Below are 27,150 nucleotides of genomic sequence, written 5' to 3' on the forward strand. Positions count from 1 at the left end.
CACTTACTGCATCTTTCTTCCTGTCTTTTTTTAAAATGCCATTGCCCACCTTTGCCAGGAAGAATTGGTAGTGGTCCCTTGGGTCCAGAGGGGCACTCTGATACAGTTTGCCTTCTATAGGCCAGTTTGCATACAAAACTCAGCCTTTAGTTGAGTGGGACAATGTTGCCTCCTTGTGGTGATATGATCACACTGCACCTTTAGACTTTGAAGTAAGCTAGGTAGAGAGACTGCACAGAAGTCTGGAGAAACAGGAGGGAAAGCCAGTCCTCCAACTCCTACCCCATCCCCTCCTCAGCATCAGCATTTTGCATGCAATCCATGCCTTTTCTCAGAATCAATGCCTTATTCTCCTCTGGTCCCTGCTGTGGGACAACACACAGCTGGTGGTGGGGTGAGTTGTTGAATGGTAATCCTTACTTGGAAGCCTTGGTTGGAAACACTAACCCAAGAGTTCTTAACTTTTTATGTGTCATGGACCCCTTTGGCCATCTGGTGAAGTCTATGGACCCCATCTCGGAATAATGTTCTTATATGACAAAAATTAAACACATGGGATTAGAAAGGAAACCAATAATATTGATATAAAGATGTCTTTTTTGGGGTATCTTATGCAAGGCCATGCACCCTTTGAAATTTATAGATTGTAGAGTCCAGGTTAAGAATTACTGTAGTCCTTGAGTGAGTCTAAGCCTAGGTTTTCCTTCTTTTCCTGTGAGGGAGATTGGCCCGATTGCAAAGGGGCAAGGAACTAGGATCCCTGGGTCCCCTACTGAGCTCTACCATGGTTCAGTAACTTCTCACCCTTATTGTTCTTTCCTCCACTTAGATGCTTTCCCTGTTCCATGTAGCCTACCCTCCTTCCCCTAAAGACAAAGCCTGAGAATATTGGTGTTGTTTACTCTTAACCACACCCAAAATGGGCCACCATATCACCAGGGTGGAATTGTGCACACTGCTCCCCACCCAACTCCCAGCATCTGGGCCTTTGACCAGTGACTTGTGGACTAAATTGCTCTTTGAAATATTTTCCATTGGAAAGTAGAACATAAATGGCCCTTACCCCTGGAAGCTGCCTTGCGATCAGACATCATGGGGACTGGCCCAGCTTTCACTGGCCAAATCATCCCACCCTGGTCATTATCACTTTTTGTGCTTAGGTAATGAAGGCCTACCCACTGCCACTTGCTTGAGAACTCTCCAAGGAGCCACCTGGTCCAGTGTAATCAGCCTTTTCCTTTATCCCCTCCCTATATTTCCTTCCTTTCCTTCTCTTTGACCAGGATGAAGAGGGCCCAGTTTGGGCCTCATGACTGGCTGTCACTACCAGTACCGCCTGGACCAAGTTGGCTACTGGTGGACACTTTGGAACCTGAGACAGCATACCAGTTCAGTGTCCTAGCACAAAACAAGTTGGGCACTAGCTCATTCAGTGAGGTGGTCACTGTGAACACTTTAGGTGAGCAGCTCCAAGAAACTGGGGATGATGACAAAAAAAGCCCGAGCTGCATGGTCTTTATACTATCCTTCAGGTTTTGCATTGTATGAGTGGCCTGTGGTACATATAACCAATCTGTGACCCACAGGCCTATTGCTTCTTAGAAACAAACTCCTGGAGAACCTCATATTACATGGGAAGGAAAGGGGTGGAGCTTGATTCCTTCCTCTTAGGTCACAGGTCCAAGGTCACCTTTGGCTTCAGAGGTGAGAGGAGAAATCTGCCCTTTTTTCCTTCCTCCTCTCCCAACATAATGCTACTCCTCTGACTGTGTTGGCTCTAGGGACTATTTGTTGAGAGGCTGAGCGCCAATCCTCTCTTTTGGGTCACCCCGAAAAATATCAGCATGAAGGATAACCCCTTCCCAGGCAGGGCCAGTTGCTGCCTTCTCCTTCCTCCATGCCTGAAATTGGAGGGATGCTTTCTTTCTTTCTCTTTCTCCCCTGGAAGCCAAAAAGGAGCTGAGAGTGATACTATTCTCTTCTCCTGGGGGTGCGGCAGGTGGTTCAGATCATTCCAAGAGATGTCCTCACCCCCAGAGGACTTCATTATCCTGCCAGTAGGGAGGACGGAAGCTAAGGGGATACGATGCTTGCCTATCCTTTACTTGCCTAGAGCTCTGAATAGCTCTTCTCTCTGGGTTTCCTTCTCTCCATCTGTACCAAGAAAGGTCTGAACCCATGAGGCCCACAAAAGAATATTAGGAACTGTTTTTGTCTCTCTGGGAGAAAACCAAAAAAACCAAAACAAAACATTTTTATTAGGACTAGCTCTCTCCCTATTTCTTCTCACACATGCTAGTTACATTTTTCCTCCTGGTATAATATTTTTTCAAATGGATCCTCCAGAGCAGTATGAAAGTGGGATATTTTAAGTTTCAGGACCCTTAAGGCACAGTTGGGGTCCTGACAAGATTCTTCCTTTGCATAAAGGAAATAATTGCAGTGAAGTTCCCCTGTTTCCCCCAAACTGATTTATGTAATTTTGGGGACTTTAATATTCAGGGATATTAGAAGTCTTGAAGTTTACTTTGCTACTATGACCCCTCTGGGATATAAACATTGTTAGAAGGTACCAAGAGGAATGTGGGTGAGAGGGCGCTAACCTCTCAGCATTTCCTATGACCCTTTCCCTTGCCTTTCTTTGCTTTCCATTCTAGCATTCCCTATCACAACTCCAGAACCCCTGGTGCTGGTTACCCCACCAAGGTGCCTCACAGCCAATCGGACCCAGCAGGGTGTACTCCTATCTTGGCTCCCACCCGCCAACCATAGCTTTCCCATTGACCACTACATCATGGAGTTCCGCATTGGAGAGCGCTGGGAGATCTTGGATGATGCGATTCCGGGTACTGATGGAGACTTTTTTGCTAAAGACTTGTCACAGGTGAGGCTAGTCCAAGACTTGGCAGTGGGGATGCTAACATAACCTGAACCTCCTCTTTGTCCATATATTGGTGGAGATGACCTGTCCTTTCTCAGATCCATTGGTAGCTTTGTTTGACCCAACTTGGAAGCTGTAGTTTCAGGATTAAGTAGTTACTTTACTCTCTCTGGGTCAGTTCCCTAAATCTTAAACTGAAGAGGTGGGAACTGAAGTTCTGGGCAGTCAACTTTCATCTGGTCCAGGGAGGAACCTGGGAGGAGGTTGCCTTGAAGGAAGTTAGTTTACAGTCTGCTAGGGAGGCCAGCACATATGAAACTAGGGAGTTGTATTCCCAATCTGGTACATAGTTGGACATATTCCAAACAATGGAATCCACCTCCTTGCTGTGAGCCTGACCTGGGAGAAGCAAAGACAGTTGTGGGAAGCACTTTGTACCCTCTTTAATTGATTGAGTTTGCCTTTGGAATCATGCTCATGTAACGAAGTGAAGGGTAGGGAGCACTCTTGAGTCAAACCTTCTGGCTTGTTTCCTTTAAAGCTTTACTTCTCTCTAGCTGAGAAGCAAGGCTTTGCTGTTTGGATACAGTTCCCCCCTTTCTCTTTCTCCCCTTCTCTTCTCTCTATCTCTGTTAATCCCAACCCCCTTGTTCCATGAGGGGTCAGAGGCAGGGTTAGTGGTGGCCAACCAGCTGACAAGGTATTATCCTTTGGGGGGGGCGCTCTAGGACACTTGGTACGAGTTCCGAGTTCTGGCTGTCATGCAGGATTTGATCAGTGAGCCCAGCAACATTGCCGGCGTCTCCAGTACAGGTAGGTTGAGAGGGGAGTGTCTTTCCCCCACACATACACACAAGGACCTCAGCACCAGAGCAAACTCAGGAGTCACGAGTACCCAAAACAGTGAGAGAGGCTGGGTGGGAGAGTGAGGAAGAGCCCCAAATGAAACAACAAAAGCTATTACATCTCCTGAGGTCATTCAAATCCATTTAGCTTCCATCCCGGAACAGATGGGTGTCTGACCCATTTTTCTTGACACCCACAAAAAGAATTTCAACCACTTCTCTCATTACAGAATCTAATAATGTTAATTGGTGTTTAAATTAAGTCTTGCTTGCTTCAATTTAAGTCTCTTTTCCCTTTTAAGTCCCTAATGATGGGGAAAAAGTTTTTTAGCAACTCAACAAATATGTATTGAATGCCATATATTATATGTCTCTTTTTAAGACATAATTATACTTGTTTTGCAAGGAAGTGGTCATAATCATTGTTCTCTTCCTCTTTCATCACCCCAGCTTTCTTCAGGCTAATTAATCCCAATTCTTCAGGTTTTTATTTATGTCCATTGTTTGCCTCTGGCCTGCTTTAGCACCTCTCTCTTGTAACCATGGATCCTGAAACATAGGCATTACCTCATCCTCACCCTTTCCCCCCCGCAAAAAATGGACAGAAAAGACCTTCAAGGTAACCAAACTGAGCATCAGTACCTTGAACTGTAGCACCATCCCTACAGCTTCCCCTAGGGCTAGATAGGGGAGGGAGCCCAGGCACTGCAATCATTTGGTCATGGGCTGGGATGGAGTACAACCCCTCTGTCTCATCTATGACAATTGTCTAATTAAGGCTCCAGCCTTAGCTGTCAGAACACAGCACACCTCCTTCTTGGCTCAGCCCCAGGGAGAGGAGGCCTAGGGAGATGGGGCAGTGGGGAGTAGGCATGCTGCCAAGGTTGGAGTAGATAGATGACTTGAGGTCTGATGCGTGGTCTCAGAATTGCCCTGTACTGAGCAAGCTTAGATGTGGCTTACGGGGCATTGGCCCTTCTTCTCCTCCACATGGTGCTTGACCTCTACCTAACCAACCAATGTGATTGTTTTTAATATTTTATTGTATGGCCAAGAAGTTTTGTCTAGTAGATCAAAATTCCAACCTCCCCCTTCTAATTGCTAGAGTTCATTAGTATACTTGTCATGCAATCAGGATATGTTATGTCAATAGTAAATGTTTTATACTGCTATAAAGAGAAGCATGCTGTAGCAGATAGAGAAACAGCCTTGAAGGCAGAGAGACTTGGGTTCAAGTCCTGTCCTTGGCACATACTGGCTGTTTGACCATGCCCATCTCACTTAACCTCTCAGTGATCTAGGCAACTCTTTAAGACTATAAATTGCAGAGAAGGTGCCAACCTGCATGGATAGAGGGAGTTTCCTCACCTGGGAGTCCCCTATGTCAATGAAATCTCAGGTCCAGTCCCTTTTCCCATACTGCTATAAACTAATCTGAGTAAAATAATCTGACAATCCCTTGCATTACTACAGTGTTTTTACTCCCAAAGATAGAAGCCTAGGTGCATTTGTATCTCTTGTCCCCCAAACGCAGGAGCAGCCAGGTGGTGCAGTGGATAGAGTGCTGGGCCTACAGTCAGGAAGACTCATCTTCCTGAGCTCAAATCTGGCCTCAGACATTTACTAGCTATGTGACACTGGGCAAGTCATTTAACCCTTTTTGCCTCAGTTTTCTCATCTGTAAAAGGAGGTGGAGAAAGAAATGGCAAACCACTCTAGTATCTCTGCCAAGAAAACTCCAAATGGGATCACAAAGAGTTAGACATGACTGAAAAACGACTCAACATTCACTTGTAGCCATTGGTAAACTCCTATTAGCTGTTCATTCTGATCCTCTGGAAACCCACACATTCAGTCACACAGAATAAAGAAGAGAAGACAGGAATCATGTGTTCATTCACTAAACTTATTAAACTCCTACAATGTGCATCAATACCTCCTATATGCAAATGTACCTTACAAGTGGTTAGAGGAGATATAGAGATGATTAAGCATAGCATAGATTCAGAGTTGGAAGGGACCTTTGATGCCAGTTAGTCTAACCTCTTTTTACACATGAGGAAACTGAGACTCAGAGATGTTAAATAATTTTCCCAAGGTTATACCATTAGTGATAGCAGGCAAAACTAGAATCCACATCAAATTTAGAGCTGGAGGGGACATTTCGAAGTCATTGAATCCCACCCCAATAATGTTACAGACAACTCTCTCATTTTATAAATGAGAAAATGGATGACCACAGAGGTCAAGTTGTTTGCTCAAGGTCACACAGGTGACTACATTGCAAAGCTGGAATTTGAATCTAGGTAATCTTGGGTTCAAATCTAACATTCCTGTATCACATGCCTTCCCAGTGCAATACTGTTTGCACTGGACTATAATGTGCCGTCTCCTCATTGTAATAGTAAAAATATAACTAATAGCATGTAGGGGTCCTTGTCTAAAGCAACACCATCATGGTTAAGTCTTGGTTTTCCCCTTTCTTAAGATACTTGCATACTCAAAGAATCACAGAATGTTAGAGCTGGGAAGGAATCCTGTGACCTTATTTTGCATGATTTCTTTTGAGGTTGACATGATTTCTTATAGTATCTGGGCCTATGAGGCCAGAGTGATTCGTTTGGCTGTCTGAGTAAGTGCCAAGTCTATCATGGCTGAAAAATTTTCACATTGACTAGAAGGAAAACGTTTTGAAACATAAAATTATAATCTAACTATCCTGACTTCTATGAGACAGTCTGATATGTTCATTTTGTATCCCTCATTGTTGTTTTTTTCTTTTGTGAGTTAAAGGATTTTTTTCTTCGTGAATCCATGCCTTTCCTCTCGTCCCCAGAGTACCTCCCTGCCCCAAAGTCCAGAATCCCCTAAAAATGAACAAACAAACAAAACCCATACTCCTCCTATCTTCAGCCTTCTTGGTGTGGACCACAGATCCTCAGAGATCTTGAGGAAGTTGACTTTTAAGATTTTAAGACTATTGTTCTCAAGGAGTATACAGTCTAGTAGAACTGATAAAATAAGTAAACAAATCAGTATAATTAATGCAAGTTATCACAACTCAAGTTAGAATAAATAAATGAGAGAAGCTGAAAGTTCTGTCCCAGAAAGCCTAGCTTCTCAAAAGACTGAACTAGGAATAATGCACAGATAAAGCAGAGAGGCAGATGACTGCTCCATAAAGGGAAAGACTTCTTATGGGTGCAACTGTTGGAATAGGCTACCTTAGGAGATAGTGAGATCCCCATCCTTGGAAGTAGATGAGTACTTCTTAGGGAAGTTGTAAAGGAAAAAATTCCTGTATGGAGACCAAACTATATAATAGCTGAGGTTTCTTCCAACACAGATTCTGTTAAGTGCTTTGAGATCAGATGAATAAGAAATCACTTTCAGATAGGAGTGTGAGGAAATGCTTCACATAGAAAGTGTCATTTGACCTGGGACTTGAAGGATGGATGGGATGACAATAGACGGAGATGTGGACAGGATTCCTGACACAGAACATGATGAGAGCAAAATAGGGTTTGTTTGGATGACAACAAGCAAATGGTTCAATTTGGTTGGAGTATAGTTTATGTGGTGCGAAACAGCATCAGACAAATCTTAGCACTCGGTCCTACTGTTATTTCCATAAAGGTAGGGAAGATTAACTAACTCTGGCTAGGGGAAGGTGTAGAAGGTTTGAGACTCATGGGTTTCTTCTGTCCCTGGCAGATATCTTCCCACAGCCTGACCTGACGGAAGATGGGCTGGCCCGCCCAGTGTTGGCTGGCATTGTGGCAACAATCTGCTTCCTGGCAGCAGCCATCCTTTTCAGTACTTTGGCCGCCTGCTTTGTCAACAAACAGCGTAAGCGCAAGCTCAAACGCAAAAAAGGTGAGTGTTCTGTTGGCCTCCCAGGCCTGGCACCCCCATTGGGCCTAGTCCAGGGACTCCCCTCCACTATATCTCCTGGGGAGGTCGATCCTTCAGCATGGTCTCTGTAATGAGCAGGCCTGATATAGGACAGTACAACTGTGGTTTAGATACGGGATTGTCACAAAATGAGGCACTTGTAAGTAATTCAACAATCAATCAATAAACAGTTATTAAGTGCCTACTATGTACCACACACTGTGCTAGGTGCTAATGAAGTTTACTTAGCTGTAATGTAGAAAAGATATTCAACAAAGATACCTCAGCACTTGGCTTGGGTAGACGTAGCCCCTTTACCTCTATATGGAAATGTGTCTAGTGAGTAGGGCAGGTTATGGTGACTTGATTAGCCTTGGGATAACCTTCTTTGGAAAGAGGAGAATCTACTAAAGTGGGAAGGCTTGATAGTGAAGTATCAGGTAATTTGAAATGTTGGGAATAAGGAAGCAGGGAAAATAGGAAGGGCCAGTGGGGAAAGGGTCAATGGTGGAGGTGGAGTCAGAGGTGGTGGAGTGAAATCCTCTTGTGGAGGTAGAGTCAGGTAACCTGGGAAAGAGGCCTACTTCAATTTTCTGGCCTTTCTCAGGTAGGAACTGAGATCTGTAAACCACAGGAGAGGTGCCAATGATGGCAAAGAGCGGCCTCCTTGCACTACGGCTCTCCCTTCTTGAGGTCTTTGTCCCTTTGCCAACAGAGAGTGGAACTGTGGCTTATGGCTTCTGTCTTTTGTGTCTCTCAGACCTCAACATGTTCTCTCCATTTCCTTCCAGATCCTCCACTCTCCATCACCCATTGTAGGAAAAGCCTGGAGTCTCCGTGAGTATCTCTATGAAGTATGAAAAGGGTTTGTGGAGGAGGGGATCAGTGAGAAAGTAGTATGTTCCTTCTTTTCTCAATCTTAGAGCTTAGAAAGGACAACCTTGGAATTTGGGAGCCATTTTCGATATCTTTCCCCCAACATTTAAGCATTGGGGCTCACCTGGCCTCATTGCCTCTAACTCAGTTTGTGAGCTGTTGGCTCTTAATTTATCAACATGATTCTTGTCATAGTTTCCAGTCATCCAGTACCTGGCACATAGTAGGCATTTAGTGTAAATGTTTGTTGAAGGAATGAATGAATGAATGAATAAATGGCTATAGTTAACATTAAGCAATCCACATTAATGGAAGGGAGCAGTAGTGTAGATAATCCAAATTAGCAGATAATCTAAAAACCATTTCTCTTTGGCCATGGGAATGCATGCATTAGTGTAATTTTAACACCCCCCCACACCTAACAGATTTATTGTTTTGTACCCATTGACAGTGTGTGAATATATTTATTTGGAGAGAAAGGGGATAGACCAGAAGCATATGCCAAATCCTGGGGCAGAAACTAGCCAATAATTAGACATTTGCAGTTATTATCTAAAAAAAATGAGAATCAGCCTGGTATGGTGGATAGAGAGCTGTAGGTTAGGAAGACCTGGATTCAAATCTTGCCTGTGATACATACTGGCTGTGTGACCCTGAGCAACTCACTTACCTTCCCAGTGTCCCAGGCAACTCTCTAAGACTATGACAAAGTTATTGTGGTAGGAATTGGAAGAGAGAGTTTCTTTACTGGGAACTGCCCACCTACGTGAATGATAGGTCTGAACTTAAAAAAATAAAATAAAAAGAACCTAACATTCATGCAGAAAGTGGAGATGATTATGGTTCCTCCTCTTTTCTCTTTCAGTATCCCAGTCAGAGGTGCTATTGTGTTGGGTGGGACAAGATTAGCTTGGAAGGGTAAAATGGTGAATCCTGGGCTAAGGATGTCCTATTCTACTTCCTCTCTCCCTCATTGTCTCCTTTGTCTCTTTGCCCAGTTTATCCTCTGGAAAAGTGAGTCCTGAGAGTATCCGGACACTAAGAGCCCCATCAGAATCCTCTGATGACCAGGGCCAGCCAGCAGCTAAGAGGATGCTGAGCCCCAGCCGTGAGAAGGAGCTGTCCTTATACAAGAAGACCAAGCGGGCCATCAGCAGCAAAAAGTACAGCGTAGCCAAAGCTGAGGCTGAGGCTGAGGCCACAACCCCTATCGAACTCATCAGCCGGGGCCCTGATGGACGGTTTGTGATGGATCCCTCCGAGATGGAGCCCTCCCTCAAGAGCCGGCGCATTGAAGGCTTTCCCTTTGCAGAGGAGACTGACATGTACCCTGAGTTCCGTCAATCAGATGAGGAAAATGACGACCCACTAGTGCCCACCTCGGTGGCTGCCCTCAAATCTCAGCTGACCCCTCTGTCATCTAGCCAAGAGTCCTACCTGCCGCCACCAGCATACAGTCCCCGGTTCCAGCCCCGGGGGTTAGAGGGTCCCAGTGGTCTGGAAGGTCGGCTCCAGGCCACAGGCCAGGCCCGGCCCCCAGGCCCCCGGCCCTTCCCCCATGGCCAGTACTACGGTTACCTCAGCAGCAGCAGCCCTGGGGAAGTGGAGCCCCCACCGTTCTACATGCCTGAAGTGGGCAGCCCTCTGAGCTCCGTCATGTCATCCCCACCCCTGCACACTGAGGGGCCTTTCGGTCACCCCACCATCCCCGAGGAGAACGGCGAGAATAACTCCAACAGCACGCTGCCCCTGACTCAGACACCTACGGGAGGCCGTTCCCCAGAGCCCTGGGGCCGACCTGAGTTTCCTTTCGGTGGGCTGGAGTCCCCAGCCATGATGTTCCCCCACCAGCTGCACCCTTGCGATGTGGCAGAGAGCCTGCAGCCAAAGGCCTGCCTTCCCCGGGGACTGCCCCCCACCTCCCTCCAGGTGCCCGCAGCCTACCCGGGTATCTTGTCTTTGGAGGCACCAAAGAGTTGGGCAGGCAAGTCACCTGGCAGAGGTCCAGTCGCAGTGCCCACCGCCACCAAGTGGCAGGACAAACCTATGCAACCTCTGGTGAGCCAAGGGCAGCTCAGACATACCAGTCAAGGCATGGGCATACCAGTGTTGCCTTACCCCGAGCCGGCCGAGCCCGCGGGTCATGGCGGCCCAAGCACATTCAGCCTGGACACCCGGTGGTATGAGCCCCAGCCTCGGCCCAGGCCCAGCCCCCGGCAGGGCAGGCGAGCCGAGCCCAGTTTACATCAAGTGGTGCTACAGCCCTCGCGGCTCTCGCCTCTGACCCAAAGTCCCCTAAGCTCCCGAACCGGCTCGCCGGAGCTTGCGGCCCGGGCAAGGCCCCGCCCTGGCCTCTTGCAGCAGGCAGAGATGTCGGAGATAACCCTACAGCCACCCGCCGCAGTCAGCTTCTCCCGCAAGTCCACGCCATCCACTGGTTCCCCTTCCCAGAGCAGTCGGGGTGATAGCCCCAGTTATCGGCCAGCCATGGGCTTCACCACCCTGGCCACCGGCTATCCCTCCCCGCCCCAGGGCCCTGCTGGGCCTTCGGACAACCTGGATGTGTTCGGACAGACACCCTCCCCCAGGAGGATGGGGGAGGAGCTGCTCAGACCAGAGCCCCCACCAACAACCTTATCCACTTCAGGGTGAGTATGCTGTGGCTGCCCCCTTCCCCTCCTCACCTGGTCTACTTCCTTCCCCCCATTCCTTGCCCCTCCACTCCTCTCATCAACCCAAATGACAGGGCTCGTTTGGACATGCTGCAGCATCCCTTTGGGAGACGAGTTCTGATTGGCAGAGGTCAGGGTGTGGCCATTAGCCATTGGTGGAGGGAGGGGGTCACCTGTCCAGGTGCCCAGCCAGTGGCATGAGGGATCTCCTTTATCCACCTATCCCACCAGAGCTTTAGGAGGCATTTAAGGTCACTGGGAGTGATGGTGGGAGTAGTTGGGGGTAGAGGAAGGAGTGGAATTAGTACTGGTACATTAGAGTGAGAGACCTATGTGTGTGTGTGGGTGCTCAGTCATTTTCTCTTGGAGTCAAGGGTTCTTCCCCTCCCTGTGAATTCACGTGGTCCTGGCATTGGGGGCGGGTGGTGGGTCCACGGGAAGCCCAGAGAGTGTCTCCACATTCCTTTTCTTCCTGGCCCTTCCTCCCTTGCGAAGCAGGACCCCGGAGCGTGACTTTCCTGGATCACCAGGGCAGGGGCCTCCTGTCCCCAACCTCCTGCCCCTTAGCAGCCCTAGCGCGCACCGGTCTCCAGTCCCTGTCCCTACGGCCTCTCCGAAAGGGATGCTGCGGCCATCAGGCTTGGGGGCTGGGAGGAAACACTCAGGCCCTGTCAACGGCATGCCAGGAGCCACACACCCCACCCCCACCCGCGCGCCTCGCAGGAAGCTGCAGAAAGACAGACAGACAAACAAGCTCCCGCGATCGGCCCGGCAGAAAGAGCACACCCTATACTCTAGCGGCTGGTATTCCAGGTACCAGAGTCACCCCCAGACACCTGTCTGTGTCCATCTTCTTCCTCTTTTGCCTTTTCCTTCCCTGGCCCTCCTTTCTTCTCCTTTTTCTTCCTCTTCCCTTCCTCTCCCCCACTCTTAGTCTGTCTCCTCTCTCTGTCTCTCTCTTCCTCTCTTTCCATCTTCTTTGGGCAGGTCTGATTTGTCCAGAGCAGCCTGCTGAGTCTCTGTAGTGTCTTTCTTAATCCCTCTCCCTCTCTCCCTCCTTCCCCCCCCTTTCTCTTTCTCTCTTTCCCTCTCGCTCTTTTTCTCTCTTTCTCTCTGGTTCCGTCCTTTGGTCTCTTTTCTTGAAGTAGTCGCCCGTTGGAGGGGAGCCGGATTGTGCCCTGCCCAGCTCTGCCCAGCCCAGAGGAGGCTGGGATGATCGTAGGAAAGACAGAGAGGTGGTTGAGGAGGGGAGGCCAGCTCTCTCCTACCTCCCTACACATAGGGACCCATGTTTCACTCCCACCCTCTGGTACCTGGAAGTCTCAAGCCTTACCTCCCACCCTCAGCACCATGCCTGGCTGCTGCTGGTGGGAGGAGAAGGGAGTGTTGGGGGTTCAGGGAGAGGTGGGGGAGAGCCTGTAACTGGGCGGACCACATGCAACTTCCTGTGGCTTTGGAACCCCTGTTATCTAGAGATGCGCACCCCCACCCCGCCTGTCTCCGGTCGCAGGAGATGCTGTGCGTCGCAGCTGTCGTCTGTGCTTTGTGCAAGCCTGTTCATCTGCTTCGTTCCATCTCTCCCCGTTTGGTTCTCTGTCTCTCTCCCTTCCTCTCCTGTCCCCCATTCCCATCTTTGGCCTACCTTATTGGTTCTCGGCTCCCCGTGCTCCTCTTCCCCTTCCCTCTGGGCATGTGGGGTGGTCCCCCGCTGCGCTGCTGGTGTTGATAACTGCTTTGTTTCTGATTGATCTCAGCTATCTGGGCAGTGTTGTCGAGACAAGCCTCTCCTCAGCTCAATAGGTAAGGGAGCTCCGCGGCCACCCGGCTGGGGCCGGGGCGGGGGCTGGGGGGAGCGAGCGGGAGGATGGACAGACTGACTGACGGGGCTTTGCCAGGGCCATCGCTTCCTTTACAGGGGAATTAGAGGGGAAATGCCTAACCAGATTCCCCTCTGGTTACCCCAGTCTTTGGGGAGGTATCTTGGACTCCTTCTGCCTCCCTCCTCCCTACTCCCTTACCCCACCTGCCCCTGGCTTCTGAGTTCTTCACTCAGAACTGCCTCAACAAGCCTGCCAGGTGGAAGGAACTCTAGGGCTACCTCAGTGTTGCTTTTGACCTTCCCACCTTCTACACAGCAGCCCCTTCCCAAAGCTTCCTGGAGAGATTCCCCCATTCTAGGTACTACTTTCCTCACACACCACATAACCTGCCCACAGCATGTAAAAGTGGTCCCTTGGGAGCCTGGATGTACCATTTAGGTCTAGACTGCATGGGATCTGTTTTGCATCTCTCCATCCTTGGAAAACTCTGGGGCCACTCAGGCCCTTTGGTGAATCCTCTGTCCAAGTTTCCAAAGAAACATTAGGTTTGGCTACTGGAAGACTTGACTCTTCCCCTGAAGCCCCTCCCCTTTCAGGTTCCTTACTAAAATGCCATTGGTACCATCCCCTTTAATTTGGGCTCTCTGGGCCTAGAGCTGTCTCAGCTCTTTTCCATTAGTGATAGGCACTGGCAGGGATACTTGTAGGCATACCTGGCTGACAGTAGGGCAATGTTGTCACTTCATTTTTTTGTGTTCCTTTCCTCTACTAGCCTACTCTCAGTCATGTATATGTGCCCTTCCCCTTACTGGGCAGATATGTTTGCAGGTGCCCATACCCACAGGACAGGAGTGCTATTCACTTCAAACCCCTCAGCCGAGAGCTCTGTGGAGGGGGCCTTTTGGGTGCTCCATAAGATAGGACCTTAGGGGCCTACCCAACCAGAGAGAATTTTGGGGGGAGCAGGCTGTGGGGGCTGCCTGATTTTGGGCTTTCTTCTTTCTGGTGATTAGCAGGAGAAATGCCAATTCCTGATCTGAATTTACTCCTCCAAATGGGGCCTCAGGGCTTAGGTCACTTGAAAGGATCTGGAGATGCCAGAGAGCTCCCCTCTTTACCAGCCACAGAAACCTCTTTTGGTCATGGGCTCCCTTCTTTCTAACCTTAGGCAGGAGTTAGAGAGCATCCCTTGTGATCCAGATGAAGGAAGCCTGAATTTCCCCTCTGCCCAGCGTTAGTAAGGGTGAGTGATTATCTCCAATCAGAGAGGACTGAGGGCTGATAAATCCCTTTCAGTAATAAGAGTCATCTCTCATAAAGTGAAAAGCCTTGCCATTTCTTTATGATCTGGGGCTATAAAATTGTCAGCAACCAAGGGTGCTGAAATTGTATGTGGGGCCAATTGGGTGTTATACTGCAGTCATTAACACTAGGGGAGGATAGTGAAGAACTAGTGGAGTGCTTTATGAGCTCACCTGCCCCAGGGGCCTTCTGCCAGCCTTGTGTACCAGAGCTTTAGAGTGAGTGATTGAGCTGTCACCCCTTCACCCCTCTCTCCCCTGTGACCCCTAAGTTTTCTTGCTCTAGAGCATCTCTTGCAATGTGGGAGCCTTTAGGGACCAGCTCAGCTCTCACTATGATTTCTCAAGGGTGGTTCAGCTCTACCATTATTCCAAATGATACAAGGAACTTGACTACCCCTCTACTGCCCCATTTCCTGACTTTCCCCATTAATTCCTGCCATGTCCTCCTCAGACCATGCTGATCTGAGACAGCTGAGATGTCATCTCATTGTCATGGCAAACTTAGAAATGGGGTTTTTGAGCATGCTGATGCTTTCTCCCTTCCCCCTCTACTTCCCCACCGACCTCTCTTCTTCACCCAGGAGACACCGCCAGCCTACGAGAGCCTCTTTGCCACTTTCCCAAGCTAGTCTCCTCATGATTCTGGCAGGGGGGTTGGCAGGAGCCAAGCTTACTCTCCTACTTGCTGAGACTCCTCTGGGTTGTGGTAGCTGCTGGGGCCATTTGTTAGTCTCTAGGTTTTCCTTTCAAGCTGTCTTCATGCTGTGCATGTGTTTCCACTTGGTCTTGCTTAGAAGAAGTTGTGACACCTCTTGTCTACGTTCATTCTCTCTCTCCCTCTTTCTTCCTCCTCCCCAGCCTTGTGGTTGTTTTCTCCATCTTGGCTCCTTTCCCTTTTCCTCTCCTTTCTCTCTCTCTTTTCAACTCCTATCTCCAAATGGGGAGTTGGAAGTTGTATATTGTGGATCAGCCGTTTTTACAGACTTGTAGAAATCCATGCTGTTTTCTCAGCTCATTCTCTGTTACCAGTGGTACCCTCCCCCCAACTCCCAGCCTCCCTTCCCCTAATTCCTGTATCAGTTAATCATGACCATGGTGTTATCATGTTCTAGTGGTGGGGACACAAGCAGGCATGTGAGCTCTTTCTCTACAACTAGGGTCCCCTTACATTGTTCAGTAAACCACACAAAAGACCTGTCATGCTATAGCATCCTGGCCATCTCCATCCTGGTTCCCAGGGCTGGGTGTAGGGATAGTTCCCTACCCCTCAGGCTCCTTTCAGTTTGACCTCTCATTTAGAAAGAAGCCAGAAGCCATAAGCTGTTCCTCTGAATCCTGTGACTGAGTCTTTGCTTTTGGGATCAAGAAATTCTGTTTTTCTGAATCCTATAGCCAAGTACTTGATTTTAGTATCAGGAACTCCTATTCTTTGGTCCTATCTCACACACACACACACACACACACACACACACACACACACACACACACACATACACACATCAGATGGATACCACTTTGTGATTATGCAAGGGGCTATATACCTGAACACTTGACTCCCTTTTTTTGGCCTTTATTTTGAACAATTTCATTTTCTCTCCTTTAGTTTTCCTATCTATAAAACCAGGCTGTTAGGTTAGCATCTAAGTTGTTTGGGAACCATGAAGAAAAGTCAGTATCGTATATCAATGTTCTGCAGTTTCTTCTTGTTGTCTTGGTGCTGGGGGAGATCAAAAAGACAGTTTGTGTCATGTTGACTTGGCCTTGAGCCCTTGAAAAAGTTCTCATTGGCCTAAGTGGCATTCAGCTTTGCTTTTCTAATTTTTAAAGCCCATCTCAGCTACTTTAGGAGGGTTTGGAGAGAGGGCAGCTAAAAATATTAACTTCTTTGGAGCTGTAGGAAGAGTGAGGTAGAAGTTGTAAATGAAGCTCTGGGACCTTCACTCTATCGCTTGTTGATCTAATTTCAAAAAGCTCCATAGTCTTCGTGGGTTAGAAGTCCACATGGACTAGATTTCTTGGAAGATCAGCAAAAATTCAAGATGTAGGAAACTTCTGTGTGTCAGGACTACCTTTGTTCTATGAAAAGAAGAAGTTTCCCAGATATTGTGGAGACCGAAGGCTACTTGAAGCCAGAAATAAGACATTGGAGAGGCCAGATTTGAAATCCATTTTGACTGGACTCACTCCTTGAGGTCACCTCTCTTGGACAGTTTTGGTCCTAGAGTAGGATATTACTTACCCAAAGTTCCTTAAAATGTTTGTCTCTTAGATGTTTCACGAATTGAAAGCTTCTTCATTTGTGAGTCTGTATGCTTTTGGGAGAAAGGATTGTGCTTTGTTTCTTCTTTGGATACCCACCACTGAACACAGTACTCAGCATGGAGTAGAAAATGAATAAATTCTTGTTGAATATAATTTTCAATTCAACCTCTCTAAATTTCTCTAGATTCTTGGGTAGGGCTGAGCTGGGCAGCTAGGAAGGAGTCTCAAGGAAAAGCTGTACTTGGCTTACTGATTTCTAAAGGCATTCCAATGCTTCAGGCAGTTGCCTTTTCAGGGCAGCTGGTTTTGGCCAGGACATGTTTCTTTTGTCTTTTCTGTACATTATTGTGGGTAGATACTTTATCTCTCCTCCCTCTAAACTCTATATATTTGCTTTTTCTCTCACAATGAGACTATGTTAGTAGGCCCAAAGAATCTTATCCTGTTATATTTTGGTATCTGAGTCCAGGATCAAGAGAGAAATATAGACAGCAGCCATCCTGGAATGGTTCAAGTTTGTCTGTCTCGTAAGTGGGAATGCGCTTACCCCTCAGTGTATTACTACCGCTCAGAAATGTTTGTCTGTAGATAGAACATCAGCCAATTTTCCATCTCCCCAGGGACACTTTCTGTTGCAATGTAAGTGTTTTCTGTGACTTAGGTCATGTGTCAAACACAATATGAAGGCACTCAGGTCAGATTGTTCTCTAGTGAAGTTTGTGACCTCTTTTCTCTTAGCAGAATCAGCATTTGAATTTGATGGGGGAAATAGTTTGAAGAGGGATTCAATTTAATCTGAAAAATGATGAATGTTTGTTGAATTGAAGAACCGATGGTTTATCTTTTAGTTTTGCCCATTTGGGAGAATCTATAGTAATTGTGGATGGGCCTCTTTATTAGTTTCCATTATGGCATTGTGACTCACTATCATTTAGATGTGGAGAATACTATGCACAGAACTATTCCAGTTATTGTCATTTGCCTAATCAGACCATGTGATCTCTTAATTTGAAGACTGCTTTCAGGGCTGGGAAACATTACAGGTGGGAAGGAAAGGGCTTTCTAATCCTTCTTCAGAGACAGTGGTAATGTAGGGTAGGGGATGGACATTTAGCCTACCTTTAGGTTCCAATTTATCTCCATCCCCTATACCTCTTCTAAAATGTCCTGATTCCCTTTTCAGTTACAGCTGTATGAGAACTTAGGGGACTACCAAAACTAAGAAAGAGTTGGAATCATAGTACGGTGAATAGTCAAGGCTGTGGAGACAATAGTCAATGATAATAATGATAATAATAATGATAATAATGGTAATAGCTGCCATGTGCGAGGCACTGTGCCAAGCACTTTATACATATTATTTCATTTAATCTTCTCAACAACCTTGGGAGATAAGTGCTATTATTATCTTCATTTTACAGATGAGAAAACTGAAACAGACAACAGTTATGTGACTTGCCCAGGGTCACACAACTAATAAATATATCTGAGGCCCCATTTGAACTCAGGTTTTCCTGACTCCAGACTCAGTGCTCTATCCACTGTACCACCTAGCTGTTGGGTGTTAGGTCATTATTGTGGGAGATCATAAACTCATCTCTCCACCTCCTAGCCAAAGGTTTGTAAAAAGGGGTGGGGGTTATGCATATTGGAATATTGAATATTTGGGGTGAAAGCCTATACTCAAAGCAAAATTGCCTCCTTCTAATAGAATATCTGGGCCTCTTGGGTACATAGAGCTGACCTCAGGGTGTGGTATAGCAGGATCCTGACTATGATGACTATGATGGAGCATGAAAAGTCTTGAACCAGCAGTAGGAAATCTCATTTCTAGGCTTAGCTTTGCCACAAATTTACAGGGCAATGTTGGGCTAGCTACTATATTTCTATGATTTGGACCTTAGTTTCCTTATCTATAAAAATGAGGCTAGGTGCTGTCCAAAGCACCCTCAAGTTCTGTGATTCTTTGCCTACCATGCATCTGTTCTCTTCTTGGTGACCGCCCAGGCAGCTGTTCCATGACTCAGGAAAGTAACCATCAAGGAAGATGCTATGTGGCACAGGGGAAAGAAGAGCGGATTTGACATCAGATAGTCAGGGTTCAAGTCTCTGCTCTGAAACCTTGGGTGGGTCACATAACATCTCTAGGCTTCAGTTTCCTCGAAGGTCCCTTCTAGCTCCAAATCTATGATTCCAAGAAAGTGGCTGTATTAGCGTGTACATTAAGAAAAAAAAAAGACTAAAGCCATAGACAGTAGGGAAATGTAAGCTCCTTGAGGGCAGAGGGACAGCTTTATCATGGTCAGTATATCTTCACCCCCTCACCAAAGCCTTGTCCATCTTGGGTACTTCATAAATGCTCATTGAATTGGATCAATAAGTTCCTAAAGGAACTCCACACCTCTCCTTTAAGCAAAGCAGGTAGAATTGTTCCTCCTCAATGTAATACACACTCATCTAGCTTCCTATTATGATATTGTGTCTGCCTTTTCCCTTTTAGACTGCTTTTGATGTTCATTTTAACCAGATTTCACCTGTAGAAAAATTGTCGTGAAGAGATATAGTAGGCACACACAATATAACACATGCCACACTACGGCTCTTAGGGATGACTGTCATTGGATGGCATTGCTGGACCAGATGACCTCTAAGGACTCTTCCATTTCTGTGCTTTTCTGAGACTATGAATTTTTCCCTAGCCCATTACTATCAGTAGAAAACTGCCTTCTCCCATTTGTGGATCATTTTTCTTCAATCCCTTGGTTGATTTCCTCCTAAATGAACTAACAATAGTTTCTTTCTTACAACCTCTGGGTAGACTAAACATGCTTTAGCAGACCCTCATCTCTACTCCCTTTGCCCATTGTATCATTTTAAGTTACATAGATTCCAATTAGACCAAGCCCTTTCTCTAATTGCGAAATAAGTTACAGAACCCCTGGGCCCATGGATGTGAAAGAGAGAGGACAGAAAAATGCCCTCCCTCCCTCCCACCATATTCCCTGACCTAGATGTAATCATTATCGATTGGGTATTCATTGATTATTGGCACTGATATGAGATGCCAAGGGGTTTGCCTAGGTTTCCAGGAAGGCAGGTGATTTCATACAGCAGAGCTTAATTGACACCTGCCAATGGCAGTGGGCTGAATGAATTGGGAACACTTTGGTTAAAAAACAGAAATGTGTAGTGGAGAGAATGCTGGTCTTGGAGTCAGGAGACATGGGTTTAAATTCCATTAATAACTATATGACCTTGGGCTAGTCACTTACTCTCTCAGAGCCTCAGTTTCCTCTTCTGTGAGATAGTGTTAATGATGTAACTTCCTACCCTAGAGGGTTATGGTGAGGAACAGAGCTTTGCAAAATCGTCAAATGCTATATTAAGAGAGTTGTCTGCTGTATGTTATTATATTGTTAGACTCTACCTATGTGAATTACTGTTATATTGTTAGCCCTTATATATGTGAACTACTGTAGTTTGTTGTCATATTGTTGGCCCTACCTATGTGAGTTATTGTTGTATATGTGTGACTTACTGTAGTTTGTTGTTGTCTTGATGGCCCTATATCTGTTAGTTTTTGTTGTTTGTGGTTACTGTTGATCCCTTCCCCTCACCCAGCTCCCTGAGTCATGAACAGGACTTCCAGAGACCTCTGGTTCATATACTCCACTTCCACCTTTTCCGCCCTTTAATGTGCACCTCTAGCTATGGCCAGCAGAGGGTTAAGGGGATCCCCTTACCGAGAAATGTTGGCATCTAATAGATGGTTTCTGCCTCTGGCTGCTCGCCTCTGTCCTGCAGTCAGATGGACGTGAAGAAGCCTTGTGGGATGGGGTCTTGGAAGCCGGTGACTTCTTTCGGATGTGACGTCTCTCCCTTAGCCTTGGGGCTGCCCTTCTTTGGAGGCTGGGGGAAGGAGGAGCACAGTGCTGCATGCCAGTCATTCGGGCTGGGGTTACCTGCCATCCACTTCACCGAGCCTCTTGCCTTTTCTCTTAGAGGACTTTCCTGCCAGGTATTCCAGGAACTTCAGACATCGGAGTTGCCTCCCTCTCTGACTTCACGGCTTATGGGCGGTGCTGACGGGGCGCCCCTTGTGCTAAAGTCAAGGTTTCTACTTTTCAGGACCTTCCGATTCTCCCACAGATTGTTTTACCTCTACAGGAACTTGCTGGAGTTGGGATTCAGGAATAGCTGGCGCGTTGCAGAATTCTCTACCTTCCTCGAGCACAGGAAGGGAGGGAGGAGGTGCACATGGACATGGTGGTGGGGAGGTCTTTTTAGTGGAAAGGTTGGAGTCTGGGAGATAGAAGGAGAATCCAGCCTCCACAGAACTGCTCTCTGCTTCCAAATGGGACAGCCAATCAACTTCACTCCTTGAGGGAAAAGTCAGTCATGCTGACCGGCATTTATCTGTCTTTCCTCCTTTCCAGAACACATCCATCTGCACCCGGGAATTCTGCTGCACCTGAGAGGCTTGAAGCTCTGAAATACCAACGGATAAAGAAGCCCAAAAAGTCAACCAAGGGCTCCTCGAAATCCAAAAAACGATCCGGTGAGTTGTGGAGAAGAGTCCTGTTCTTTCACTTGCTGGCTCTGTGGGTATTTAGCCAGGAAAAGAAAAAGTTAAGGGGTCAAGAGACCTGTGTTCACATTTTTGAAAGGCTGTCTTGTGGAAGAGGGGGATGAGACTTATTCTGTTTGGCCCCAGTGGGCAACACCAGGAGGGGTGGGTAGAAGTTGTAAAAAAAAAAAAGACACATTCAGGCTAAGACATCAGGAAAAACTCCCTAACAATTAGAGCTGTTAGATGGAATTAGATGGAATGCGCTGCCTGGGAGGTGGAGGTCTCCTTCTCCTTGGGGGTCTTCAAGCAAAGGCTAGATGACCACTTGTCAGGTGTGTTACAGTGAAGATTCCTTTTAGGCATTAATAACAATAATAAGATTGATAATGATGATAACTAGCCTTTCAGGTTTTCAAAATGCTTTTACATAATTAAGTCATTTTATCATATCAACTCTGTGAAGTAGATGCTATTTATCATTCCCATTTTACAGGTGAGGAAACTGAGGCAGGCAGAAATGAAGTGACTTGTCCAGAGTCACACAGCTAGTAAGTATCTGAGGCTGGATTAGAACTCAAGTCCTCCTGACTCCAGGGCTGGCACTCTATCTGCTGTGCCACCTAGCTGCCCCTCTATCTACTGTGCCACTTAAGAATAGACGAGATAGATGGTGTCTGAGTCTTCTTTTCTTTCTTTCTTTTCTTTCTTTCCTTCTTTTAATAAATATTTTATTTTTTCTAATTACATGTAAAAACAATTTTTAACATTTGTTTTTTAAAATATTGAGTTCCAAATTCTCTCCTTCCCTCTTTTCCCTCTCCCTTGAGAAGGTAAACAATTTGATATAGATTATACATGTACAGTTATGTAAAACACATGTCAATATTAATCATGTTGTAAAAGAAAACACAGACAAAAAAACCCTAAAACAACCCAAACCCAAGAAAAATAAAGTAAAAAAAAATTAGGCTTTGATTTGTATTCAGACTCCATCAGTTCTTTCTCTGGAGGTGCATAGCATTTTTCATCATAAGACCTCAGAATTGTCTTGGATCATTGTATAGGTGAGAATAGCTAAGTGATTCATAGTTGATCATTGTACAATATTGTTGTTGCTATATACACCATTCTCCTAGTTTTGCTCACTTCAGTTTGCATCAGTTCATGTAAGTCTTTCCAGGTTTTTCTGAAAGCATCTTGCTCATGAATTTTTTTTTGGCACATTAGTTTTTCATCACGACCATATACCACAGCTGGTTCAGCCATTCCCCAATTGATGGGTATCCCCTCAATTTCCAATTCTTTGCCACCACAAAAAATGCTGAGCTGCTATAAATATTTTTGTACACATAGGTCCTTTTCCTTTTTTTTTTTTGATTCTCTTTGGGATACAGACCTAGTAGTGGTATTGCTGGGTCAAATGGTATGCATGATTTTATAGCCTTTTAGGCTATAAATTGCTCTCTAGAATGGTTGGATCAGTTCACAGCTCCATAAGGTCTCTTTCAATGCTCAAATTCTTTCCCACTGTCCAGTCTGTCTGTCTTGAAACCCTTTTCTAGGTTTTATGTCACTGTGAATTCTGATGTTAGATTCTCTCAGAACTGATTTCTCCAGGTTCCTCCCCTCACCCCATCCTAGGCTTTGGGCATTTTCTCTGGCTGTCCCCCATGCTTGGAATACTCTCCCTCCTCACCTCTGCCTCCTGATGTCCTGCAAATCTTGGCCAAAATCCCACCTTCTACCGGAAGACTTCCCCAATTCCAGTGCCTTCTCTCTGTTAATTATTTTCTGCTTATTCTGTATGTTTGTATATAGTCGTTTGCATGTTGGTTTCCCCATTAGATTGTGAACTCCTTGAGGGCAGGGGCTGTCCTTTCCCCCTCTTTGTATCCCCAGCATTTAGCAGAGTGTTTCATAAATGCTTATTGACTTAACTGACCCTGTTTTGACGATATAGTTGCCCTGTACTTTCCTTTCTTAGCATTTCGATACTTCCATTGTTAATATGGGAATTAGTACAAGTCTTTTTGATCTTTGGGGGAATATTATGAAATAGATTCAACTTCTCTTTCCCTGATGCATATCATTTCAGAGGGGTTGCTCATCTTTGTTCCATGGTGTCTTCTCCTTAGCCCAGACATTAATACCTTTGTTGGATTGTGATCCATGTTTACCCAGTAACATTGGAAGAATGCCAGATGGAGGTCAAAAGCAATCAGAAGTGTAGCCTTAGACCAACAGGTCTAGGTACCTTTTGGGACTCTAAAAATGCTCCTTCAACATTTACTAGCCATTTTAGTTTTTCCAATGACTTTTGATAAACTAGGATGACTTGCTAAGGAAGACTGTGGATCAATATCTATTTATTTAGACCAGGACTTCTTAACCTGGAGTCCATGAGCTTTTTTAAAAAATATATTTTGATAACTATACCTCTCTGACTTCCTTTAAGTCTGAACTAAAAATTTATCTTCTACAGGAAGCTTTCCCTAACCCCTCTTAATTCAAGAGCTTTCTGTCTTTAAAAATTTTCTATTTGTCCTGTATATAGCTTGCTTTGTATATGTTTGCTTGCATGTTGTCTCCCTTATTAGATTGTAAACTTCTTAAGGGCAGTGACTGTTTTTTGCTTCTTTTTGTATCCTCAGCACTTAGCACAGTGCCAAGCACATAGGAGGTGCTTAATAAATGTCCATTGAATTGAATTGAATTTCAGTATAGTTTGTTTCCCTTAAAGTCTTCTTGGGGCAGCTAGGTAAAGCAGTGGATAGAGCACTGGTCCTGGATTCAGGAGGACCTGAGTTCAAACCTGGCCTCAGACACATAACACTTAATAGCTGTGTGACCTTGGGCAAGTCACTTAACCCCATTGCCTAGCCAAAAAAAGAAAAGAAAAAAGTCTTCTGTATTTTATTTTATGCATTTAAAAAGTTTTTTTTTTCTGAGAAAGTGTCCATAGTCTTTACTAGATTGCCCAAAGGGTCATGACACAAAAAGGTTAAGAATCTTTGCATTAGAACTTGAAAGAATCATGCACTTAGACCTGTGGGATGGATTAGGCAAAGTACTCCTTCGAGTGAAAGTGATAAACCAAACAATCTTCAGGGCAACCATCTGTCTTGAGAAGTCTGTGACTAATTCTCTTTCACACAGGTTTCCTGTAGTGTAGTCACACCTATTCAACTGATGAAGCTTAGGAAGGGGAAGTTATTTCTCTAAAATCCCATAGATATCAAAGTGGTGATTATGGGACTCAATTCCATGTGTTGAGGATTAGTTGAAAGAAATGGAAATAAATTGGAGAAGAAAAATTTTTTGGGGGGGACACATGATTGCATTATTCAGATATTTGAGGAGTTGTCATAGACAAGAGGGATTAGATTTAATTTGCTTGGTGGATTTCAGAAAAGCCTGGAAAGACTTATATGAACTGATGCTAAGAGAAATGAGCAGAACTAGGAGAACATTGTACACAGAAACAATAATGTTGTGTGACTACATGTATAGCCTACATCAAATTGCTTGCCTTCTCAATGGGAGAGGGGGTTGGGGAGGGAGGAAGGGAGAGAATTTGGAACTCAGAGTTTTAAAAATGAATGTTAAAGATTGTTTTAGATGTAAAACACTTAAAAGACAAAACAAAACAAAACAAACCCAGTAACATTATGCAATGATCAGCTCTGATTGACTTAGCTCCTCTCAATAATATAATGATCCAAGACAATTCTGAAAGATTCATGATGGAGAATACTATCTACATCCAGAGGAAGAATTGATGGAGTCTGAATGCAGATTGAAGCACACCATTTTCACTTTTTTGTTTTTCTTCATGTTTTCCCCCTTTTTTCTGTTTCTTCTTTTACTGACTAATGTGGAAATATGTTTTACATGATTGCACATGTATAATCTATACGAGATTGCTTGCCGTCTTTGGGGAGAGAGGAAGGGAAGAGAGGGAGGGAGAAAAATTTAGAACTCAAAATATTTCAAAATTTGAATGTTGAAAATTGTCTTTACATGTAATTGGAAAAAATAAAATACTGTTAATTAAAAAAAGACTTAATTTGCTTGGTCCCAGAGGGTAGAATCAGAACCAAAGGTTATGTCACAGGGGTGGAGATTCTGGCTTCAAAACAAAGGAGAATTTTCTAACAATTAAAGATGTCCAGAAATGAAATCAGCTGCTTTATAGGGTTGTGAGTTCCCTGCCTCTGGCAGTGCTAACTTGGAAGCTAGACTCAGTTCCAACCTAACAGATAGTGAAGAGCATTGTGCCAGGTGCTGGGTTAGATACAATGTTTAGACAAGACTTGGTGCTTGCCTTCCTGCAGTTTATGGTCTAGTAGGCTTGTTAGGAATTTTGTAGAGGACATTAATGGTTCATGAGTCACAACTGCACTAGATAATCTTTGAGATTTCTTTTTAATTCTAAGATTCCATACTTCTATGATTCATAGAGCAACATGGAGCAAACAGGAGTTTGCCTAAATAACCTCTTAGGTTCCACCATAAGCTTTATAGTGCTTATGATTCATGGATTTGGGGTGAAAAAATCAGTATTTCATGTGTCAAATCTAATATTTAGTTCCTAGGATTGATATGAGTCATACCACCATTGCCTTCTTTGAAATTTCTGATTCAAGATGCTTATATTCCTTCTGGGTATAGAACTGATTGTTTCAAATATTCTTGTCACCTGGATTCACAGAGACTGTAAACTTGGAAAAATGTTCCCTATATTTTCATGTAATCTTGCTTGTATTAGTGGGGTAGGATTACTGGTTGTCTGAGTCAGGGAAGAAAAGCTCTGTGTTACAGAAATCTCTGGCTTTCTCAAACTCTCATTTGATCCTCTTGTTCCCATGCCAGAAGTCTAAGGTAAGTATGTGATGTTACCTCCCACCTCCTTACCAACCATGCTTCTGTGTTTTGTTTTCCTCTTCACCCCAGAAGGTTCTGCTTCCCAGGTTCAGCAACTTCCTAACTCTCAGGTACTGTGGCCCGATGAAGCTGTCTGCCTCCGAAAGAAGAAGAGACACTCTCGTCCTGATCCCTTTGCCCGCCTCTCAGACCTGTGTCATCGCCAGCTTGCTGAGGACCAGACAGCCATTCTCAACAGTGTGGACCATGATGACTCAGGCCATGCCACCTTGCTGTAGCTTAGCGCCAACTGTAAAAGTTCTAAGGGCAAGAGAGTTGGTTAGGGGGATGGGGAGCAGAGGGGAGAAAGTGATCTATAAGAAATATACGTGGGGGGTGGGGGGATGGTTAGAGTGGGTTTGACTGACATGGCATGGGGGTAAATTTGTTTCTTCCATCAGTAAATGGCTTGCCTTGAATTTTTGTTGTGGGAATTGTGCAAATCTTTATTCCAATCTGGACCATTTCCTTCCTCTTCTCCTTTTGGAATAGTCTTTGGATGAAATCCTCAATCTCTTGGCCAGTTGGCCTCACTCACAGGGCAGAGGGAGGGAGGTATAAGCTGTGAGTGGAGGGTGATGGGAAGTAATTTGAGAGAAGGGAAAAAGCTCCCTAGATAGACTTTTCTCACCTCCTCCAGCTATCTTTGGGAGGGTTGAGGAAGAAGAGGAAGCCAAATGTCTCCATTTCTCTCTTCTTTTTCAATTTTTCAAATCCTGGAAGACAGATAGGTTTCCCATCCCCCCCCCTTCAAGCTTACTTATGTATAGATACAGATACATATCTATATAATGTGTGTGTTTCTGTATGTATATATCTGTTCAGATTGGTGGGTCATGCAGATTTAAGTCCTACATGTCTTTCTGTGGTGTATGAAGGGAGACGAAGGGGGAAAGACAGCAGACAACTGGGTATCTGTGGGTAGGATGAACATGGGGGTTAATGGGATGCCCCAGTGTCTGTCTCAGGATTATTCCCCCTTTCGATTAAATCCACATGTTCCTTGCAGAATCCACCATTCATCTTTGCTACTTTCTTTCATGCAGAGGAAGTATGGACCATTGCTATGTTTGCCAACCATCATCGTCACCTCCTCTCTTACT

At 45.4% G+C, this 27,150-nt stretch overlaps 1 protein-coding gene across 1 annotated transcript in view; it reads left to right on the forward strand.

The window, feature by feature from the left end:
* Nucleotides 1–26,326, forward strand: part of IGSF9B (immunoglobulin superfamily member 9B) — a 66,751-nt gene extending 40,425 nt beyond the window's left edge. The window contains exons 13-21 of the mRNA XM_027835174.1: nucleotides 1,284–1,459; nucleotides 2,658–2,884; nucleotides 3,610–3,694; nucleotides 7,441–7,602; nucleotides 8,412–8,457; nucleotides 9,495–11,144; nucleotides 11,667–11,981; nucleotides 20,991–21,112; nucleotides 26,078–26,326. Coding sequence (XP_027690975.1) covers nucleotides 1,284–1,459; nucleotides 2,658–2,884; nucleotides 3,610–3,694; nucleotides 7,441–7,602; nucleotides 8,412–8,457; nucleotides 9,495–11,144; nucleotides 11,667–11,981; nucleotides 20,991–21,112; nucleotides 26,078–26,286 — 2,992 coding nt within the window. The 3' untranslated portion in view covers nucleotides 26,287–26,326. The remainder of the gene's footprint in view (nucleotides 1–1,283; nucleotides 1,460–2,657; nucleotides 2,885–3,609; nucleotides 3,695–7,440; nucleotides 7,603–8,411; nucleotides 8,458–9,494; nucleotides 11,145–11,666; nucleotides 11,982–20,990; nucleotides 21,113–26,077) is intronic.
* Nucleotides 26,327–27,150: the final 824 nt, after the last annotated feature.

This window comes from Vombatus ursinus, unplaced genomic scaffold (genome assembly GCF_900497805.2).
Source record: "Vombatus ursinus unplaced genomic scaffold, bare-nosed wombat genome assembly UNPS02014813.1, whole genome shotgun sequence".
In the NCBI taxonomy this organism is placed as follows: Eukaryota; Metazoa; Chordata; class Mammalia; order Diprotodontia; family Vombatidae; genus Vombatus; species Vombatus ursinus.